Here is a 22,238-nt window from a genome sequence, read left to right as displayed (position 1 = left end):
CAGAATAGGGTTCCTTGGGGTTCGAGAATGATTGATGAGGATGGTATGCTCATGGGAGAAGGCCATCGAGAGTAGATATCAATGTTAGGGATGTGAGTGAGTTCCCTCCCCTTGTGGTGCATCATTAGGTGAGTGGGACGATTCAGAGCAAAGCACCACCAGTGGGCCATGATGTGGTGTCAGTGACAAAGGGATCTCTAGATCAATTTAAGGGTGGGATGCTCGTAACAAAAGCTTAGATTGGGCAATTGAATCGTGAGATTTCGGCAAATCAAAGGGGTGATCAGAGGTAAGGCATTCCATTTGCAGGGCATGAAGAAAACCATCACTAGCAATCAGGTTTTGCTGATGGTGGAGGATCGTTGGAGATGAAAGGAGTTGGATCGGGTCGAGAGAGAGCTTTTGGATCGAGTGGTTACTTTTCTTGGGCAAGGAAAGAGGCCTTAATATGGCCCACGTAGAAAGTTGGGACCACTTCAAAATGACTAAGGCTCATTTATCTCGGGCCAAAAAGATGTGGTTCCTAGCTCTAGGATGGGCTCTGCTTATGGGTCTGCCAATCCAAATTTCAATGGCCCACGCAATGGTTTAAGGGAAGCTACCCAAAAAAGAAATGGGTATGATAATTATGGAACCCAGCCTGCTTATATGGAGCAGGTGGATTTACGTAGCTTAAGGAATCCTAGGGGTAGGGGTGATCCTGACAAAACAAATAATATTGATTTTTATCATGGGAGGCAGCAAGTTTATGATAATTAGATGAGGCACAACAACAATAATCCTCAAGGCCCAGTAACAATCATCAGCTGAGGACTTATGCGAGACCCATCAAGTTATGGGCTAGCGTGATTGAAGATCGTACGCAACAAATTCCCATGAGATTAGAGTATTTTTCCCTTATAGGTACGTTTTCTAAATTTTCAATAGTTAAACTTTTGAGTGATTCTTTCGAGTGATGTCATTAATGAATGCATTGATTATTGGACGAATACTCTTGTTGTAACATCCCGCATCGAATGATAGAAATGACCGAAACAACTTACCCTGATGGGCCTACGCGAATTTTTCAGGGAGTCACCCATCCTTAAGCTTCCCCAGCTCAAGCACGCTAGTTCTTTGCCTACAATCAGCCCAAAATGTATCCAGCTAGTGTTGTTTTATTCCTTACTTATCCTCGATATATACTACTCTTCTCTGGACTCTTGGGGTATTACACTTGTAGGTTATTTTATTGAAAATGGACTTTTTTTTTCAATGGTCAAAAATATTGTTAGGTGTATGTGGCAACGTCATGATCTTTTAGAAGTTCTTTCGAATGACTGTGGCTTTTTCTTTTTTCGTTTCGATTCTCAGGATAACATGTTAAAAGTTTTTTATGTAGATCCTTATCATTTTGCGAAATGACAATTTATTATAAATGTTGGGAAGCGAGCATGAATTTAGCTATAAAGTCTCATTCCTCGATCATTCTTTGGGTTAAGATTTATAACGTTCTATTAAATGGGTGATCGTTGAAGGGGATTTCGATGATGGCAAGTGAGATAGGAAGACCTTTACATGCGGATCCTATGACAAAGGATAGGACTAGGTTGGGTTATGCCAAGATGTGTGTTGAGGTGAGTGTGCCATCTAAAATTTCCAAGTTTATTGGTATTTATTAGGGTATAGATGAAGTGTTTAGAGAACCTTGTATTTTTAGGCTTCCGGTTAAGTATCAGTGGATGCCATTGGTCTGTTCTCATTGTCAATTTTTTGGTTACCCAGATTCGTAATGCTCAAGGCAACCTAAACATGATTCTAAGGATGCAGAGACTCGAAGTCAATGGGTCAGAATGACGGCTTTGTCAAGGTGCAAGGCAAAAAGAGGAAGGATAAGATGAATGATAGGAATAAGGAAGTAGGCCCTTCTACTACTTTCAGTGAGCTTGATCATGCCCCTATGAAGTCAGCAGATAGTTTGGAGTCTCATTCTATTACGGTTCCTTGTGACCCCAAGGATATCGACGCCTAGATAATAAATAGGAATAAATTTTGTGCTCTAGTGAAAGAGGGCAAGGACGTTCCTTCTCCCATGGAGTCAGAGGAATAGGCCAATGATAGGGACAATTAGGGAGATACTAGCATTTAAGAATGAGAAAATACTAAAGACTCGGAGTTTGATAGGGTAACGACTATGAGTTTAGAAGCGAATAAGCCGAGGACGAGAACTCAAGCCAAGAGGGAAATGAGAAAGAAGCGAGAGCATGAGAAGAATCAGAACGGGTCCATGAGTCCAGACCCAACCCCCCATGAACATTTATGATGCAAATTGTAGCATGGAATGTGAGAAGGCTGAATCAAACCCCAAAGCAATGGGAGGTTTGGTCATTTATTTCTCAAAGTAAGTTGTCTCTAGTGGCTATTTTAGAGTCTCGAGTTCGAGAAGGGCAGGTTGAAGGTGTCTCGAGAGCTATTATGCCCTTTCGGAAGTGGAATTTTAACTACGATATGTCTGATGAGGGTCGTATTTGGGTAGGTCATGATCTGTCTGCCCTTAGTTTGGTAGTTTTGAGCAAGTCGGACCAGTTCATTCATGTTAGAGTAATGAGTCCTAATATTGTCACTCCCTTTTTCATGTCTTGCATTTATGCAAGGAATGAGGAAGTAGACCAAGCTCGTTTATGGAATTCTCTGAAAGAAGTGGGGGTGTAGGTAGCTAATGACCCTTGGCTCCTCTTGGGTGATTTTACCTTATCGCAATAGCTCTGAGATGAAAGGTGGAAACGCCTCTATATCTTTGGGTATGCACAGGTTTAATGGATTTCTCTCTTTTGTTTCGCTTTAGGATTTGGCTTTTAGTAGGCTAAAGTTGACATGGAACAATAAATGGTTTGGAGAGGAATGTATTTTTCGTAAGTTGGATAGCTTGATACTTATCCGGAGAGCAAGGCTCATTTCTTTCATCCAGAGATCTCTAATCATAGCCCTACAATGGTGTTATTATCTATAAATATTTAGAATAAGGGGAGTTCTTTCAAGTTCCCGAACCATCTAGTTAATCATCCTCTATTCTTGAATAAGGTGGTTGCTAGCTAGAGTAGGTGAGTTCCTAGGGTTCCTATGTTTTTAGTAGCTTAGAAGCTCGAAGCTGTTAAGGATGCTATAAAGATCCTCAATAAGTCTAGCGGTCATGCCTCAGCACTCATTGCGTCTCTTCGAGATAGATTGTGAGATTGTGTAGTATTCCACAAGAGATGCATGATAAACCTCATAACCCTGTTCTTCGTTAGCGAGAGCTTGACTTGAATAGGGATTATTCAACGGTTTTTACTCAAGAATTTGAATATTTTTACATTCGCACTCGGATTCGATGGTATGCGAAGGAGAATTGGTGTTCTCGCTTTTTCTTCCGATCCATGTTGGCTCGGCGGAATAATAATCATATCATCAGCCTCTAAAAGGGGGATGGCTCAGTAGTAGATTCTAAGGATGAGGTGATGAGCATTATGGTGTCCTATTTCCAAAATCTTGTAGGTTAAAATACTCTTTTAGCTTCTCTGCGTTTAGAGAAAGTTACCCCTTTTATTGATAAATGTTTGGAAAGGGATCAGTGGGATATGATCATTAGTAAAGTTTCAATTGAGAAAGTTAAGAACGCCCTCTTTAGTATGAGAGATGATAAGGCCTCTGGCCGGATGGATTCATTATTAAGTTCTTTAGAAAGGCATGGGAGTTTATAGGTCCAAATGTAATGGAGGCAGTGCATAGCTTCTTGATCTGGTCACCCGCAAATGAATGCGACCATAATCAGTCTCATTCCTAAGGTTCCCCATCCTGAGGTACTGTTCTAGTTTAGGCCTATTTCTTATTGTAATGTCTTGTATAAAGTCATTACTAACATATTGGCTAATAGGGTCAAGCCGATGTCTGGCTTGGTGGTTGTTTCTTAGGAAACTTTTGTGTCAGACCGTTTGATTGGGGACACTGTCTTGCTAGTCCAAAAATTAGTTTTTCATTACCATCCCCATAAAGGCACTCCAATATGCGTTGTAGGTGGATCTAACGAAGACTTATGATTCACTGGAGTGGGATTTCCTCCTGATAGTGCTTCACTTGATGAATTTCCCTCTGCAATTCTGTAACTGGATCTACGAGTGTATTACGACCCCCCCAATTATTTAGTTAAGATAAATGGTCAGTTAAATGGCTTCTTTCTTAAGGGTTGGGGTTTTAGGTAAAGGGATCCCATCCCTTTATCTCTTTGTTCTCGTGATGCAGATCCCTTATGGTATTGTGATCCATCACTCGAGGTCCTTGGATTTTTAGTTCCACTAAAAATGAAAATAGACTCAGCTGGTGATGCGTATGTTCGCGGATAATCTATTCTTGTTCTCCCATGGTGACCCTGCTTCGGTAAGCATTTTAAAATCATACTTGGAGAGATTCTCTTCTTTGTCTGGCCTCAAGGCCAATTCTTTGAAGAGTGATTACTTTGTCTCTTGAAAGGATGAATTCTTAAGGGGGGATATTCTTAATAATTTGGGATTTTGGAGAGGTGATATGCCTATGAGATATTTGGGGGTGCCTCTACTATCCACCAAGCTGTCATGCGAGGTTTATTAGCCCATCATTGATAAAGTGAGGAATAAGATTTGTGACTGGCGTAGTAGGTTACTCTTCTTTGGGGGTGTCTATAGTTGGCTCGGTCTGTTCTCTCTACCATCTATGTGTATTGGGTGTGTGTTTATCCTCCCAAAAATGGTGGTTCAAGAGATTGAGTAGCTTATTCATAATTTCCTATGAATTGGCAATGAGCCGAACCCTTATAAAGCGAAAGTAGCTTGGCGTGAGATTCGTTGCCCGAAAAAGTAAGTGGGCCTGGGTCTTAAGCCTCTTTATGTTTGGAATCAAGTCTTGGTTACCAAGCTTATTTGGAGTTTCCTTGTAGGGGAGAAAGAGTCCTTGTGAGTGAAATAAATGCATACTTATAGGGTAAAAAAGGCGTGTTTTTGGCTTCATAGAGTACCCTATGCTTGCCCGTGGTACTTGTAACACCCCGCCTTCCCAAGGTGTTAGATAATGTAAGATTTCGGGGATATATTTTTTTTTTCCAACAGAAACTCAACACAAAAACCGTTCTCCGAAGATCCCGTTACACCTTCTCAATAATCAACTTAGAATCGTTAATAAACTAAGACAGGTAAATCACCTCAAATGTGGAAGCTAGATCGAAACCTCAATAGATTATAACCGAAACCACTTTATTCATAACATAAAGTCAAACCAACGTTTATATGACGTCATCAAAATAAACAACATAACTGAAAATGACATATTATAAACTATCCACTAATTGATATCACTCCTCAACAATTCATTTTCCCTTTACACCACTACCTTTACTTGAAACGTATGAATATTTCAGGGACAAAGTCCATATTAAATGATAAATCATCTAAGTGAGAGTTCAAAAACACGTTTTCATGAATGAATGCAAGATGTGAAATAAACCAACACAACAGGTAAGATCTAGCCCAAGAGAACCCTACACAGCGCTCAACCCTACCATGAGGAGAGAGCAATTTCTCTAAAATCCATGCCACCATACCGACATATCAACATGACGTGGTTCTAGCTTAAGAGGGTCAAGGTCAACGCATATCCCCAACATCTTGGGAATAATTGTTACTATTGAGCCAATTTGTTCATATTAATTAAGTTTTGATGATTAACAAAAATATTTTTAAAAATATTTTTATGATATAAATATTTTCTCTTACTCATGCAAAAAGTAAATTTATTTTGAATTAAAAGAGATTTGATTTTAGACATGTTTTCTTGTTTTAATCATTTATGACTCAAAAGCTTATATTTAAATTTTTAAATTTTGAATTAAAGGAGAATTATTTTTAGACATGTTTTCTTTTACTCATACAAAAAGTAAATTTATTTTGAGTTAAAAGAGATTACTTTTAGACTTGTTTTCTTGTTTTAATCATTTATGTCTTAAAAGCATATATTTGAATTTTCAAATCTTGATTTTTTGCTTTTAGACTTGTTTTCTTGTTTTAATCATTTATGTCTCAAAAGCGTATATTTGAATTTTCAAATCTTGATTTTTTATGTAAAAAATAAATTTATTTTGAATTAAAGATGAGACATGTTTTCTTATTGTTTGAAAAAACATAAACATTTTTTAAATTTCAGACTTCATATTAATCCTTTCTTTAATGGCTAAAATACTTATAGATGTAACACCCCGCTCTCCCAGAAACGATACGTAACGTAAGATTTCAGGGATATAAATTTCTTTTCCAAATAAAAACTCATCACAAAAATCATTTCCCTAAGATCCCGTTACACTTTCTCAATATATCAACTGTGAACCATCAATAAACTAAGACAGATACATCATCTCAAATGCGGAAAATAGATCGAAACCTCGATAATCCATAATCGAACCCACTTTATTCATAATATAAAGTCAAATCAACATTACATGACGTCATCAAAATTAACAACATAACTGAAAATGACATAAAATAAAACATCCTCTAATTGCCGTCACTCCTCGGCAATTCCTTTTCCCTTCGCACCGCTGCCTTCACCTGGAACGTTTGAATATTTCAAGGATATAGTCCAAATTAGATGCTGAGTCATCTAAGTAAGAGTTCAAAATCACATTTTTCATGAATGAATGCAAGACATGAAATAAACCAATACACCCGGTAAGCCCTAGCCCAAGAGAATCCTACGCGCTTAACCCTACCACGGGAAAAGAGCAATTTCTCTAAAAGTTATGCCACCATACTGACTCGACGACACGACGCGATTCTAGCTTAAGAGGGGCAAGCCAACGCATCTCTCCAGATCGCGCTTCCACTTTAAGCATCCGGGAACCACCATATAATCCCAACTCCAAAATTTCATATGGACCACCTAGTCATCCTAGTGCAACTTCCTAGGCCAAACGGCCTGGCATGGAAGCTAAGGCGGCTATCCTTACATGCACACCAGCATCAGATACCCCTATTATATAGTCACGCCCTTGGAGAATTACGGCTACACTATTTAGACAACATTTTAGGCTGACATCCCACATGAACAACACAGTATGAACCACCTAGTCGTCCTAATGCAACTTTCCTAACCAAATGGTTTGGCACGAAAACCAATGCAGCTATCTTGACATGCACACCAGCATCAGATACTCCTATTATTCCCTCACGCCCTTGGAGAATTATGGGTACACTATCCAGACAACATCCGAGAGGTTGACATTCCATACGTACACACAAAACTCAATACAATGCCACATTTCACAATTCAATGCATCATATAAACAACATTTTATAAAATGCAATGCACAAGTTCAAAACGTTTAGGAACGAACCTCCCTCATAAAACCAACCGTCACCGGTTATCGTTTACATGAATCAAAACTATTTTGCATGAAATCACAACACGTTTAGATAGAACAAACACCAAGTTTTTGTAGTGAACAACTCACAGTAAACAAGTTTTGGGGGCGAACACCCACCTCGAACGAAACTCAAAATACCTCGAATCTTGTGTCCAACCTCAATTTTGGTGTAACTTCTCAAGTCTTTTGACCAAACCACCTCCTTACACGCCCTCACGCGTTACCCAAGTGCTCTGCGCGCGTGATGCTTCACGTAAGCTTAAAAAGCCCTCTATCCACTAAACCCGAAACATTATTATCTAGCACGAACTTATCACAATTTCGAATGAGAAACCTTTGGCCATGAACCCCTATTTATAGGTTTTGGAAACTTAGCTACTAAGAAACACATATTCTGCAATCATTTCAAATCTTTTAAAATATTTTCCAATCATTCCAAATCTTCTAAAATCTTCTGCAATCATTGTAAACCTTCCAAGATATTATATAATCATTACCAAATCTTCTAAGATATTCTGCAATTATTCTAAATCTTCTAAGATTTTATATAATCATTACTAAATCTTCTAAGATATTCTGCAATCATTCCAAATCTTCTAAGATTTTATATAATCATTTCCAAATCTTCTAAGATTTTATGCAATCATTGTTATCCGAATCAAATCTTATTCAAATCAGATCTTTATCTAAATCAAATCATATCCAACAAAATCTTATCCAATCAAATATTTTTCAAATCTTATATCTTATCCAATCAAATCTTATCCTTAAAGTCATCATGAGCCTTTATCTTATCTCTAACGTCATCATGAGACTTTAGCCTTATCTCTAAAGTCATTTATGAGGCTTTTCCTCAATCTCCCAAATGCCTCTAGTAAAAAAGTTTCAAGAATTACACTTTGACCCAAATTTTTGGGTAATTGCACTTAGACCCTTTTCAATATGGTTCCCGGGCTAATTTTTAATTGCATTTTAGTTCTTGAAGAATGGATTAATTACGCTAATACCCCTATTTTTTAGGTAAATTACACTTTTACCCGAACCTCAAAAATTACGATTTTGCCCCTGGCTCAGAAATCAAACTTCTGTCTCTAAACATCCACAATCCCCTAAAATATCATATTTCTTCAAGTATCTGAATCTAAAAATCTCAAGTATTACATCTCTTACGATCATTCAATTTTTCAAGCTAAAATTAGTCGTACCGAGAAATTATCTCTGTTCCGATTTCTTTAAGTGTCATAAATTATGTCTCAAGACACTTGTCAATGACATACCTTTTTCCTTAAATATTTACATTTTAGGGTACTCCCTTCCATCGATTCGGCAATTACTTAACTAAATTCTCAAACTAATTTTCAGTTCTTTGAACTTACTTGACACTTTGCAACATGGGTATTACAATAAATATCCCACAAACTTATTTTTTGAGTATCCAAGTACTTACATTGCATATCCAAAGTATCTGAAAGCTCTCAAACGTTCTCAAACAAAACATCCAAGTAATCCGAGACTCTCGAAATATTATTGTACATCCATCGAATAGCCACAAGGTAAGAGGAGAAAATTTCTTCAAATCTTCTACGAAAAATCTGAACTTTTTCATTTGAGATTACAAATTTATTTATTTATTTATTTTACTTTAATATAATATATTATATATTACTATATTATATAAAGATAAGATTTTATTTAATGGACAATTTTTTGTAACTTAATTAATACTTTAAGTGTCTATTCATATTTCTCATAAATCGTATTTATTTTTTATTGATTGACGAATTAATTAAATATTTAATATTCACATAATAATCTATTGAAAAATTTATGTATTTAAAATTTATTATTAATTTTACAATAATTAGTACTTATTATTTCAAAATAATTGAAAATTTTAAATTATTAAAGCAAATTACTAAATACAAACTATTAATGAAATAAGTACTAAATAAAAATTATTAATGCAAATTTTGGATTAATTTATTTTTTCAACAATCCTACTTCTATATATATAAAAATTCTTCTCTACTTCAAAATAGAGATGAAAAAAAAGAAGTCAATAAATATATAATGTATAAGCTTGGACGAAAAAGGGTATATTATATTATTTATATATATATATATATATATAAGAGAAGAGGGAGAAGCTTTGACAGAAATCGAGAAAAAGAAAAAACAGAAAACAGAGAAGGCAAGAAAAATGTCGTCGGCCGTCGTTCACTCTCATCTTCTTCTTCTCCGGCGAAGTAGTTCGCGGTGACCGGCGAGCAAGGAGTTGCAGCGATAGTCGCCGGCGAGAAAAGCTGCAACGACAGTCACCGGCCAGCAAGGAGTTGCAGGTGGCAGGCAAGGAGTTGCAGGAGGCCGGCGGGCAGAGCAGGGACTCTCTGCGACGACTGGCGAGGAGTGTATAGACGTGCCAGGAATACACCACCGGAGGTCCTCCACGCATCTGACCTCGAAGCAGGCGCCGCAGATCTGGCCTCGCTCGAAGAGCAAGCTGCTCAGCCCTGCCGTGGCCTTGCCATAGCCGCTCTTCTCCAGGTCGCCGTAGACGCAGGCTCCACCCACCAGATTTTGCCTCGAAGTGGGAACGAATACTTGTGCTTTCTGCGACTTTAATTTGATATATATAGCGTCTCTTTCTTCCGTTTTGTACAAATAGAGATGGAAAATTTCTTCTCTAACTTAGGGGCGAAAGAACCATCAAAATTTAGAGAAAAAAATATTTCTCTCTCTGATCATCTCTAACTGAAAAACCTGTCAGAGACAGAATGTTTTTTGTTCTTGAGAGCGGGCAAAATTTGGAAGTAAAAAACATTTCATCTCTAATTTCAAAAAAATTCAGAGATGGAAAAATTTGTCTTTGACTAAACAAAAAATTTCATCTTTGATTCTATCTCTAATTTGAAAAACATTCGAAGATAAAAAAATTTCATCACTAATTTTCTCTAAAAGAAATTTTGATTATTCGTATTAAAATTCATCTTTATTAAAGATAGAATCTATTTCAATCTTTAAAATCTATCTCTATAAGAGACAAAAGACAAAATTAAATTTGATCTCTAAAAATAATTTTTCTTCTAGTGATATGAAAGGAGTAAGAAGAATTTTATCACTTTAGATGAAAATTTCAAATCCAGAAGTAAATCATTTTAATTTGAAAGTACTCATCAAAGATGTTCTTAATTTGTGTTCCTTCAAGAGAAGAAGAATATCTACATTTGGCTACTCTAAACCACCAAAGCTCCAAAATACATGCATGGCCATGCAGAACACTTAAAAATACCATTGTTGATCTATTAATCATTTTATAGCTAGGGTGCATAATTAGTGTAAAAATATATTCATGTATAAAATTTGTTTTAGGAAGTTATATATTTATTAATTATACAGTGGCATTCCAAATTCCCCTCGTTTCATTGGTATTATATATAAATGGGCATATTATGAAAACCCATCTAATTAACTAGTCATTAGCCGATGTTTTAGCGACGTTTGAGATCCAATTGTTCAATTTGAGGCTATATGTGTTTGGCCAACTTATGTATAAAAGGGGAAGCTGCAGTGCAGGCTGCAGCTGAAGAAAATGATCCGTATAGCTTGCCAATAAGGGCAAGGAGCTTCTTGAATAAGATTTGGCTTTAATTAATGGCTCCTTTGCTCAAGGCTCTTTGCCTTGCTCTCTTCTTCGTTTATGACTCTGCTGCATTTCCTTCCTTGCTCCCCGGAGGGGGCAAAGGAGGTCTGATCCCCAATGGGAAAGCGGTGTTTTCCGTCAATTTCGGCCTCAACGACGGCGACAAGTCCGATTATGAAACCGGCTTCCGCGGTGCTTGGAAGGCGGATAATCCGAATTCCGGCGTCTCTAGCATGCACTTGCAGTTGCTTCCAAACAACAAGTTTGTTTGGTACGATGCAGTCAGCCTGGGCCCATCCAACATTACGTTGCCGGAGGGAGACTGCCGCCCGATCCCCGGCAAGCCGAACCAGGTCGACTGCTGGGGTCATGCCGTGGAATACGACATTGAAACGAAAGAGATCAAACCCCTCAAGGTGGGTTCGATTTTTGTATGTGATGCTCGTGATCTACCTAACCCTAGCTAACAAGTGGTATCATGGCTGATCATCAATTTGCTTTCAGTTTATGACCGATGCGTGGTGCTCAGCCGGAGGCCTGACCCCAGAAGGATTCTTGCTAAGCCTTGGTGGCTTTGCGGATGGTAGCAACGCAGTTAGAATCCTCAAACTATGCGAGAATTGCCGTTGGAAAGAAAACGCCCAAGGCCTTGCTAGGCCAAGATGGTAAACCATCTAATTAACAACAAACACCCCCTAATTAAAACTATTACCAAATTTAGTTTGATAAAGTGATAATTAATGGCTAGAACAACCGATTAATCTCTTCTTGTTAATCCCGGGATGATGGTTATTATGAATTAATTAATTACTGTAACAGGTATTCAACCCAGGAAAAACTGGAAGATGGAAGTTTCGTGATCTTCGGCGGTCGCCGGGAGTTTAACTATGAAATTGTGCAGAGCTCACTGCAATTCGAAAAACAGTTGGTGGACCTTCCCTTCATCAAAGAAACCACAGACCCATTCGAGAACAATCTTTACCCATTCGCGTTTCTTCTTCCTGACGGAACGGTATTCCTTTTGGCCAACAACCGATCCATCATTCTCAGCCCCAGGTCTGGCCAGATCGTTCGGGAGCTCCCCGTCTTGCCTGGAGGCTCCCGGAACTACCCTGGCTCCGGGTCGGCAGCGCTCCTCCCGTTGAAAATCTCCGCCAGCAAACCCTTTGTCACGGACGCCGAGGTTCTGGTTTGCGGTGGCGGCGTTCACGATGGCACCCAACAAGCCGAGAAAGGAAATTTCATGCCGGCGATTCAGAACTGCGGCCGCATACTGGCTACTCAGCCGGGCGCTGAGTGGGAGATGGACATGATGCCGATCAGAAGAACCATGGCCGATATGCTTCTTCTCCCCAACGCCGAGGTCTTGATTATTAACGGCGCCACCGACGGAGTCTCCGGTTGGACCCTGGCCAGGAACCCGACCCGCAAGCCGCTACTCTACAGCCCCAAGAAAAATCTCGGAGAGAGATTTACAGAGCTCGCGGAGGCCCGAATTCCCCGGATGTACCACTCCAGCACAGCGGTGATGCCGGACGGAAACATCTTGGTGGCCGGCAGCAACACCAACCCTCGATACCTCTACAAGGATGTTGAGTTCCCAACCGAGCTTCGGCTTGAGAGGTTCGCTCCGCCGTACTTGGATCCGGAATTGGACAAATACAGGCCCGAAATCATTGAAGACTCGTCCGACAGCAAGTTGGTCTATGGACAGATTTTCAAGGTGAAAATCAAGCTCGACGACAACGAAGCTGAGGAGGATGATATCAAGGTGACGATGCTGGCGCCACCGTTCACGACGCATGGGTACTCGATGAACCAGAGGTTGGTGGTGATTGATCCGATTAGATATTCGAGAGGGAAGGTCACTCTAATGGCACCCAGCAATGGGAGGATCGCTCCGCCGGGGTACTATCTTCTCTTCGTAGTCAATCGGGGCGTGCCCAGCCGTGGAATGTGGGTTCAGATTTTGTGAGCTTAAGCTTCTCGGCCCGGCCCGGCCCATCATCCATTGATGTATGTATTTTTATCATGAAATTAAATATTCATTGTAACAACATTCTTACTCTATATATATATATATATATATTTACTATATAGTCTGAATAATCATAATACAGATATTGTTAATAATTTACTTCTTTTGTAAGTTGAGTTTGGCTTCATGAATGTAATCTATGAATGTAATATCATATATTATGTTATTTTTATTAAATATTAATTATTAAATGACCAATTTCATATTTTTTTTAAACTTTACATAAAAAGTCTGTCACCCCTTAACTTCAAATATGATCTATTGAATATTTAATTTTTATAATTTACACATATTGATTATCTAACATAATTTAAAATAATATGTGAGTTACACACAAAATGAATTAAAAAAAAAGAAAAAAATAAGAACCAATCAAACTAATCATTCTTTCTACCCCTTCGCCTTCTGCCATCATTTTTTCTCCTGTTTCCTGTCTCTTATCAACTCGAACTGAAAAAAACGAGTCTTTTTGTTTGCCATAGTCGTCTTGACAGATTCTAACCCTTCCTCTTTGTTTTGACTGATAATCCGCGAGTAACGATCGACCTACTTCTCCCTTTCTTCAATTGACGACCCTTGATTGACCAACGTTTTCCCTTCTTCCTTGCTCTAACTAGCGATCCATAACCAACCCACCCTTCTTCGTTCTCTTTACTTTGACCAGCAACTTACAAAATGCAATTGACCCCCTTTCTTCTTTTTCTTTGCTCTAATCGACGACCCACGATCAATCAATCCTTCTCCGTCTTCTTTGTTTCAAACTATAACCTATAACCCACCTATTAGTTAGTTTGTAATCCAATAACAAGTAGATCTAATGTTTTCTTAATTTGTTTTTACATGTTTAATAACATGTTTATTATAAATTTAATATTAACTAAATAATTAGATAGTTAATAAATATAAATTATAAAAATTTAATATGTCAAATTTAAAATTTAAAATTTAAAGAATGATAAACTTTTTATATAAAATTAAAGAGATAAAATATGAGTTTGACCATTATTAAATATTAATCTATCCCCTCTCTCATACTTGTCCATTTGGTCTCCTTCACTGGCTGTGATTTCAAATTTGTTTTTATTAAAAATTAATTATCAACAATTAAAAATTCTTTATTCCTTCTATATTAAACTTGTATTTAATATGTATATATATTACATTATTTTTATTCTTGTTTACTTTAATATGGATAAAAAATAAAAATATGTGAAATTATAGTTTTGTCCCCATCATCCAACCCAACTGACCTACTGGAGTTAACTATAAAATTATTCTTCATATATATTAACAATAAAATTTATAAGTTATCCAAAAAGACTAAAATTTATTACTTCTTCCCAGTGGCTTAACAGTACAGTGATCTCTCTCTCTCTCTCTCTCTCTCTCTCTCATTCACTGTATGTGCCTCTCCCTCCCTCAGCCAAAAGAACAAACAGGGTGACGATAAATAGATGATGAGATAAGGATTTAGAGCCCCACCTTTCATTTCCCTCTTTTTCTTTCATCGTTCAGTCACAGAACAAAACCCTTTCATTGACAAAATAGCAGAGCTTCAGAGAAACGAGCGCGCACAGCAACCGTTTCTGGGTCACACCCCCAGAACTCAATTAATAAGTTTTCCTGGAAAAGGTTTGATTTTTATTGCATAATACTGTGCAGACTCATTGAGTTTTTGCTTTAGTTGCAGCTTCCCTTTGTGGGTTCCTTCGAATTTCCGAGTTGCTCTGAATTCTTTCTGATAACTTTGAGGTTACTCTGTCTCTTTGCCCCGAGAATTTCTGGTTTAGGACTCTGTTGTTGTTTTTCCTGCATTGTTTTGGTTCCTTTTAGGTTCTGTAATGTTTGCTTTACTTCGCAATGCACATTTTTAAGTAGGTATTGGGCCATTTAGGTTTTCTTTTCTCATCTGAATTGATGATAAGTTCACTTTCAGAAAATGGTTCTTCACTTCATTTTATTTATTTATTTTTTTAGTACCCAATTGAGAATGAAAAATATTCGAGATGAGAAAATTTCAGATTAAAAACAAAGGGGCGGCACAGAACTTCTGAAACTGTGCTTTTTTTCTGTTATTACCTTACAAGAACTGTAGCAGGTAAATCTTGGATTAAGCTATTGTAGAAATGGTTTCTTCTTAAATTCCCATTGACTACGGGCATGTAGTCTTTTTTTCCAAAATGGCTTGTCAAAATTTATAGTTTTGAAGATATATTTTACATCGGCCTTCAAAATCATTATCTCTAGTTTATGTAGATTTTAGGCATCTGTATGGTTCAACGTCAACGGTAGTTATGCTCATGTCTGTGGAGTTTGATTAAAATGTGTGAAAAGATCGAGCATATGTACTATGGACTTATGCAGGAGGAATAGATTATCAACACCTTGTTATTACAATTAACTAGCAATACAGACAAATTTCTAGTTTGTATACCTATGTATGTAACATGGTCTGATGACTGCATTTCTCTAATCACCATCTGATACAACTCTGTGCAAGCATATGAGCAGATGCGAGTAGCTCCATGAGCTGTCTCTATGGGTATTGAGCACGTAACCTTATCACAACTCATGTCCATAACTCTCCCTCTGGTGACAAGTTGGCACATGCCAATTGTATAATACACAATGCCTTACTTTTAAACAAAGTTTTGAGCAGTCACACCATCTCCATGCTTCAACTGCTGGAATTGTTCACCTTTTGGGAACCACTTTTAAGTGTTGACTTCACTCTGGCCTCTAGGGCTTCTGGAACGGAGGATGCAGTTAAGGGTTTATTTGGCATGAATTCTCCTTAGCTTGACTGGTCCATAGATAGAGGGGGGATCAGTAAGAAGTTGAAGAGCATACATGGTCCATGTGGTATACACCTTACCTAAAATTTACATGATCTCCAGTATCTGGTGACATTGACTCCATTGCTCCACTACTAGTGCCAATCCCTTCATAACTGACATGGTAGACCCAATACCCAAGTTTCAGGCCAGGATTCATGATTGACATTCTTGGATGTCATCTCTGCATGGACTCACCATTTACTTTCCCTCCGTTCCACAATACCTAATGGAGCAACTTAATCATGGAGTGGGCATGGTTCTATGACTGTTGAATCACTACATATTTCCTAGAGAAGTCTGGTGGAAGGCACTGCCTTAGTATGGCCCTCATACTGCATTTGTTTGGGCAGCACACTATGTTTCACAAAGAAATTACAAGCCCTGATACATCAATGCCACTCTACTCCCCTTGTAGTGATACTAGCAATACTCATCCAGAAGTAAGCGACTCCTGATTGCAACAAGTTGAATTGGGTCACACATAAGCAATTCAATGCTAATCTTAGATCACTTTATTTTTGTTTCTTCTTAGCTGCTTCCTGTAGTGCAAATGGATTGTGTGATTTTAGAACACTATTTATCCATATCTTATCAGATTTCCTGTTACTGTAATTTTTTTTTTTCCACCTCAGGATATGTTTTTGTCTTCCCTCATGATTATGTTTATCCTGCAGGTGAAAAAAGTAATGAAGCTAATGTCTAGCTGCTGAATCTATTTTCAACTGCTGCACTTATTATAAACATGACACCTGTGATTCCAAGTTCTGTATGCAATGTTTCACTTATTCCTGGAAGTCCCTTTGTCATGAGGAAGAATGAATGCCTAAAAAGATGCAAATTTTTTAGGAACTCTACTGATAAAAAATTGCCCCTGCAAAAATATATCTTACCTGTTTCAACATCAGTTAGATTATTTCCCCAGTGTAGAAGTGGATTTGCTTTATATCATAAATCAAGAATCCATAGAGTATCAGCCACCGGAACTGATTTAACTGTAGAAGAAGTAGACTCTCCTGCTACAGATGATAATGGCTCTGAAATTTCGTCAGAAGTAGTTGAAACAAGTGAAGAATCATCTGGTGGATCAAATGCCTCTGATAGACCAACTCAAAGCAAACGTTCGAGACCTGCTAGGAAGAGTGAGATGCCACCAGTGAAGCCTGAGGAACTGGTTCCTGGTGCAATGTTTACTGGAAAAGTGAGGTCAATCCAACCATTTGGAGCTTTCGTTGATTTTGGTGCTTTTACTGATGGCCTTGTACATGTTTCCAGGTTGAGTGACAGCTTTGTTAAGGATGTTGGAAATGTTGTCTCTGTTGGACAAGAGGTAAAGGTGAGATTAGTAGAAGCGAACATGGAGACTGGACGTATCTCTCTAACTATGCGTGAAAGTGACGACATTAGCAAGCTGCAGCAAAGGAATGATGCTCCTGGCAGTAGCGATAAAGCAAGACCCTCCAGAAAGGGGCCAAGGTCCAACCAAAAGAGAGATAACGTAAAGAAAGTCTCAAAGTTTGTCAAGGGACAGGACCTTGAGGGCACAGTAAAAAATTTAACTAGATCTGGTTCCTTTATAACCCTTCCTGAAGGAGAGGAAGGATTCCTACCTGCTTCAGAGGAATTGGATGAAGGATTTGGAAACATTATGGGGGGCTCATCACTGCAAATTGGCCAAGAAGTTAGTGTCCGTGTATTGCAAATCACACGAGGACAGGTAACCTTGACAATGAAAAAAGAAGAAGCTGCTGGAGAATTGGACTCAAAACTCCGCCAGGGGGTTGTCCATGCAGCAACTAACCCATTTCTGTTGGCTTTCCGTAAAAATAAGGACATTGCTTCTTTTTTGGATGAGAAAGAGAAAGAGGCAGAACCAGCTGACAACAGTTTGGAAACTGCACCGACAACTGATCAGATAGAAGGAAAGGTAAGTCAAACTGAGACTGAGCTTGAAGAAGTGCAGAGCCAACAAGCAAGCAGCAGTGAGGGACTACTAAATGACCTTTCCGGAGTTGATGAAAAGGTAGAAGATAATCAAACTTCTCTGAAGGAAGTTGATGGGGAAGCCAGCACAGCAGTAGATACCTCACATGAAATTCCTATTGACCGTAAGGACTCAGAAAGCAAAGTCTCTGATTCATCAGAAGTGATAGATGGGCTGGTTCAGGGAAAGGAGGAAGAAACAAAGGTGAGAACTGAAATACTGGAAGAAAGCGTATCTACTACAGATCAGCTAACTGAGGAACCTCCTGCAACTGTAGAAGATAGTCAAACTTCTCCAAAGGAAGTTGATGTGGAAGCAAGCACAGCAGTAGATACCTCACATGAAATTCCTATTGACAATAAGGACTCAGAAATCAAAGTCTCTGATTCATCAGAAGTGATAGATGGGCTGGTTCAGGGAAAAGAGGAAGAAACAAAGGTGAGAACTGAAATACTGGAAGAAAGCGTATCTACTACAGATCAGCTAACTGAGGAACCTCCTGCAACAGTAGAAGATAGTCAAATTTCTCCAAAGGAAGTTGATGTGGAAGCCAGCACAGCAGTAGATACCTCACATGAAATTCCTATTGAGAATAAGGATTCAGAAAGCAAAGTCTCTGATTCATTAGAAGTGATAGATGGGCTGGTTCAGGGAAAAGAGGAAGAAACAGAGGTGAGAACTGAAATACTGACTCCTGAAGAAAGCATATCTACTTCAGATCAGCTAACTGCTGCAACTAATAGGGTGGAAAATGAGAGAGAGAGTGACTTACCAGGAGAAGCAGAGGGTCAAATCTCACCAGAAGATCAGGTTAGTGAAGAACTTACTCAAATTTCAGACAATGGTAGCCCAGAAGTTAAATCTGATTCATTACAAAGTTCAGATAGTGAAACTGAAATTATAGTGGAAAAGGTGGAGGTTAGGTCTGAATTATTGCCTACTGAAGAGGAGGTGTCTGCTACCGAGGAGATTCATACAAATGATTTGGAAAATAGAGAAAAATTCAATTTATCAGGGCAAATAACTGATCCAATCACATCAGAAAGTACGACTAGCAAAGAAGTTGCAGAAAGTGAAGCTGATCAGTCCATTTTAGAAGATGAAGTACAAATTCCAAACATTGAGGCAAAGTATGAGATTCTTTCTGATGTGATTGTCGAAGAGGATAAGGTGGGGTCTGACCCTGAGAAAAATGGCATGGTTACTAATTCAAATGGACAAAGTGGTGCACCCATGCCAAAGGAAAGCACAACCAAAGGTTTCTGTCTATCTTTGCTGCTCTTTCTTGTATATATGTTTCAAGGAGATCTGCACCCCATTTTCATGTCTAGGATTACATGTCAAAATCTCTGAGAACTCTCTAGCATCGCTAAAGAGGTTGCTAATGATTAAAAATGTAGATCTTTTATATGCAGACGTATAAATTTGTTTGTTCACATCTAGCTTAGTATTTAACACAATGGTGTGGAGGAAAAGTGGACAGAAGAAAAAGAAATAATATGATAACTTGATCCTGAAACAATATGGTAGACGCATTGTCCATGGCTGAAATCTTGATGTTTAAACTATATGATTGTTTTTCTTGGTGAGTAAAGGGATTAATGACCATGTCTTAATATGTTTAATCTTCACATAATATTGTTCTTTACTTACATAGTTGCATATGCCAAAAGTAGTGACTGTCAAAGTGCAATACAGTTTGTGGCTCTGCCATTGTTTGATAATTCAATTCTGCGTTAAGTGCCCTATGCTTAATCTAGTTGGCATAACTGTGAAATAAAGAGCCAAATTTTGATTTTAAATTTAAATTTAAATTACCTTGTGCAATTTTTCCAGCTCTAGAATGGGCTAAATTTTGTTTCCTACCAGCATAAACTGAAAAGAAGCATGTCCCTGATATTGTTGAATACGTGGTTTTGCACAAACAAGGAGCGAATTTTTTAAAAAATTTAAGTTACCTTGTGAAAAAAAAATTTCATCTCTAAGATGGGCCACACAAAAAAATTGAAGTTTCATCTATGTGATAATTTTGATTGATTGATAGCTTCTTTTAATTCTAGTAATCATCTGGCTGAGTTATATTTGTTCTTTAATTATATCCGATCTTTTCTTTTGCAGCAACCATATCACCAGCTCTTGTAAAGCAGCTGCGTGAAGAAACAGGAGCAGGAATGATGGACTGCAAGAAAGCTCTCTCAGAAACTGGAGGTGACTTAATTAAAGCTCAGGAGTTTCTCAGAAAGAAAGGGTTAGCAAGTGCAGACAAGAAAGCCAGCAGAGTCACAGCTGAAGGAAGAATAGGTTCATACATTCACGACAGTAGGATTGGTGTCCTTATAGAGGTCAACTGTGAGACAGATTTTGTGTCTCGAGGTGACATTTTTAAGGAGTTGGTTGATGATCTAGCTATGCAAGTGGCTGCATGCCCTCAAGTACAGTATCTTGTTACAGACGATGTTCCCAAGGAAATAGTGGACAAGGAAAGGGAAATTGAAATGCAAAAAGAGGATCTCTTGTCCAAACCGGAGCAGATTAGATCCAAAATTGTTGATGGGCGGATTAGAAAGAGACTCGAGGAGTTGGCATTGCTTGAGCAGCCTTACATTAAAAATGATAAGCTGGTGGTAAAGGATTGGGTGAAGCAGACTATTGCAACCATCGGGGAAAATATAAAAGTGAAGAGATTCTTGCGTTACAACCTTGGAGAAGGCTTGGAAAAGAAAAGCCAGGACTTTGCTGCAGAGGTCGCTGCCCAAACTGCTGCAAAACCTACCCCTTCACCTGTAAAAGATCAGCCTGCTGCAGCTGAACCCCAGGGAGCTGTTGATAAGTAAGTGGTGACTTTCTGTTGAATATATTATACAGTTAATATAACGGTTGTGCCTCCATTGGGCAAATGACATGGTGGATATTTTAAATATGTACTTTTAATAGTAAAGATTTTTCCATTGACAAAAATACAGCTTTATACTTGATAGTACGCAAATCTCTTGGACATTTATTTTAGTAGTTATTCAAGCCGATGGTGGTGTTCTGTTAGAGCCTCACAGCCTCATGGATAATAGCAGTAGCCAATTATTGTAAAGAAACCTAAATCCTCAGCTTATTAGCCTTTAATCGTCTTAGAATTTGATCAACTATCTGTATAGAAATTTACTTATCTGTTAGTTCTGTTGCTACTGTTATGAAGAGTTGCTGGTAATTAACATGGGGAAACCCTATTGCAGACCTCCAAAAGCAGCAATTTCAGCTGCATTGGTTAAACAGCTGCGGGAAGAGACTGGAGCTGGCATGATGGACTGCAAGAAAGCCCTTTCTGAAACGGGAGGGGACCTCGAGAAGGCTCAAGAGTACCTCAGAAAGAAAGGCCTCTCAACCGCTGACAAAAAATCCAGCCGGCTTGCTGCTGAAGGCAGGATTGGATCTTACATTCATGACTCTCGCATTGGAGTATTGATTGAAGTCAACTGTGAAACTGATTTTGTGGGCAGAAGTGAAAAATTCAAGGAGTTGGTTGATGATCTTGCAATGCAGGTTGTGGCTTGCCCACGGGTGCAATACGTGTCCATCGACAATGTTCCAGAGAGCATTGTGAGCAAGGAGAAGGAACTGGAGATGCAGAGAGAGGACCTTTTGTCCAAACCGGAGAACATAAGGGAGAAAATTGTCGAGGGAAGAATCTCAAAGAGGCTTGGAGAGCTTGCTCTTCTGGAACAGCCCTTCATTAAGAATGACAGCCTTTTGGTGAAGGATTTAGTAAAGCAGACTGTTGCTGCTCTGGGAGAGAACATTAAAGTCAGAAGGTTCATCCGATTTACTATAGGGGAGACAACTGAAATTGCAAAAACTGAGGACGAAGCATGAGATGATGCTGAAAAAAGAGAAACATGAGCAAATGCATAGGCATCGAGGCAGAAGGAACCTTTGTGGTATGATTGTCACTTGAAATTCTGAAAATGACAAAATTGTTGAGGTTAAGGTATTCTTAGATTAAAACATAGTCTATTCTTTTTGGCTGTGATGGAAGGTAATGGACTTATGGGATTAGTACTGACTATGTCCCATGTTACTAAACTAAAGATACTTTTTTGTCTTTTGCCTTCTGAGATGAATGGAGAAGAATCATATCTCTGTTTTATTCCTTCAATTCCAGAAAGCTAGGTACTAATAAGTACCAAATACTTGCATCATGGGATTAGTCGTGCTGAAGATTCAGGTATTTCATGCTACAAAAAAATAAATAAATAAATAAATATCGGACACTGCATTGAATTTTTAGCTTTTATTTGGTCAAAGACTAAATTACATGCCAAATATCTATATTGTGTGACATGTGAACT

General features: G+C 38.4%; 2 protein-coding genes across 2 annotated transcripts; both read left to right on the top strand.

Moving 5' to 3' along the window:
- The first annotated feature begins 11,053 nt into the window (after positions 1-11,053).
- On the top strand, positions 11,054-13,017 carry LOC127805721 (aldehyde oxidase GLOX1-like). The gene is made up of 3 exons (XM_052342472.1): positions 11,054-11,458; positions 11,547-11,707; positions 11,862-13,017. The coding sequence occupies exons 1-3, from the start codon at positions 11,054-11,056 to the stop codon at positions 13,015-13,017; spliced, it is 1,722 nt and encodes a 573-aa protein (XP_052198432.1).
- Positions 13,018-14,481: 1,464 nt separating this feature from the next.
- On the top strand, positions 14,482-22,045 carry LOC127806301 (polyprotein of EF-Ts, chloroplastic). Its single transcript, XM_052343506.1, has 4 exons — positions 14,482-14,712; positions 16,592-19,156; positions 20,017-20,728; positions 21,126-22,045. Exons 2-4 carry the CDS (start codon positions 16,660-16,662, stop codon positions 21,760-21,762), a joined length of 3,846 nt encoding a protein of 1,281 aa, XP_052199466.1. The 5' UTR covers positions 14,482-14,712; positions 16,592-16,659; the 3' UTR covers positions 21,763-22,045.
- Positions 22,046-22,238: the final 193 nt, after the last annotated feature.

This window comes from Diospyros lotus, chromosome 7 (assembly GCF_014633365.1).
Source record: "Diospyros lotus cultivar Yz01 chromosome 7, ASM1463336v1, whole genome shotgun sequence".
Classification (NCBI taxonomy): domain Eukaryota; kingdom Viridiplantae; phylum Streptophyta; class Magnoliopsida; order Ericales; family Ebenaceae; genus Diospyros; species Diospyros lotus.
This window is presented reverse-complemented; position numbering and strand designations above follow the sequence as displayed.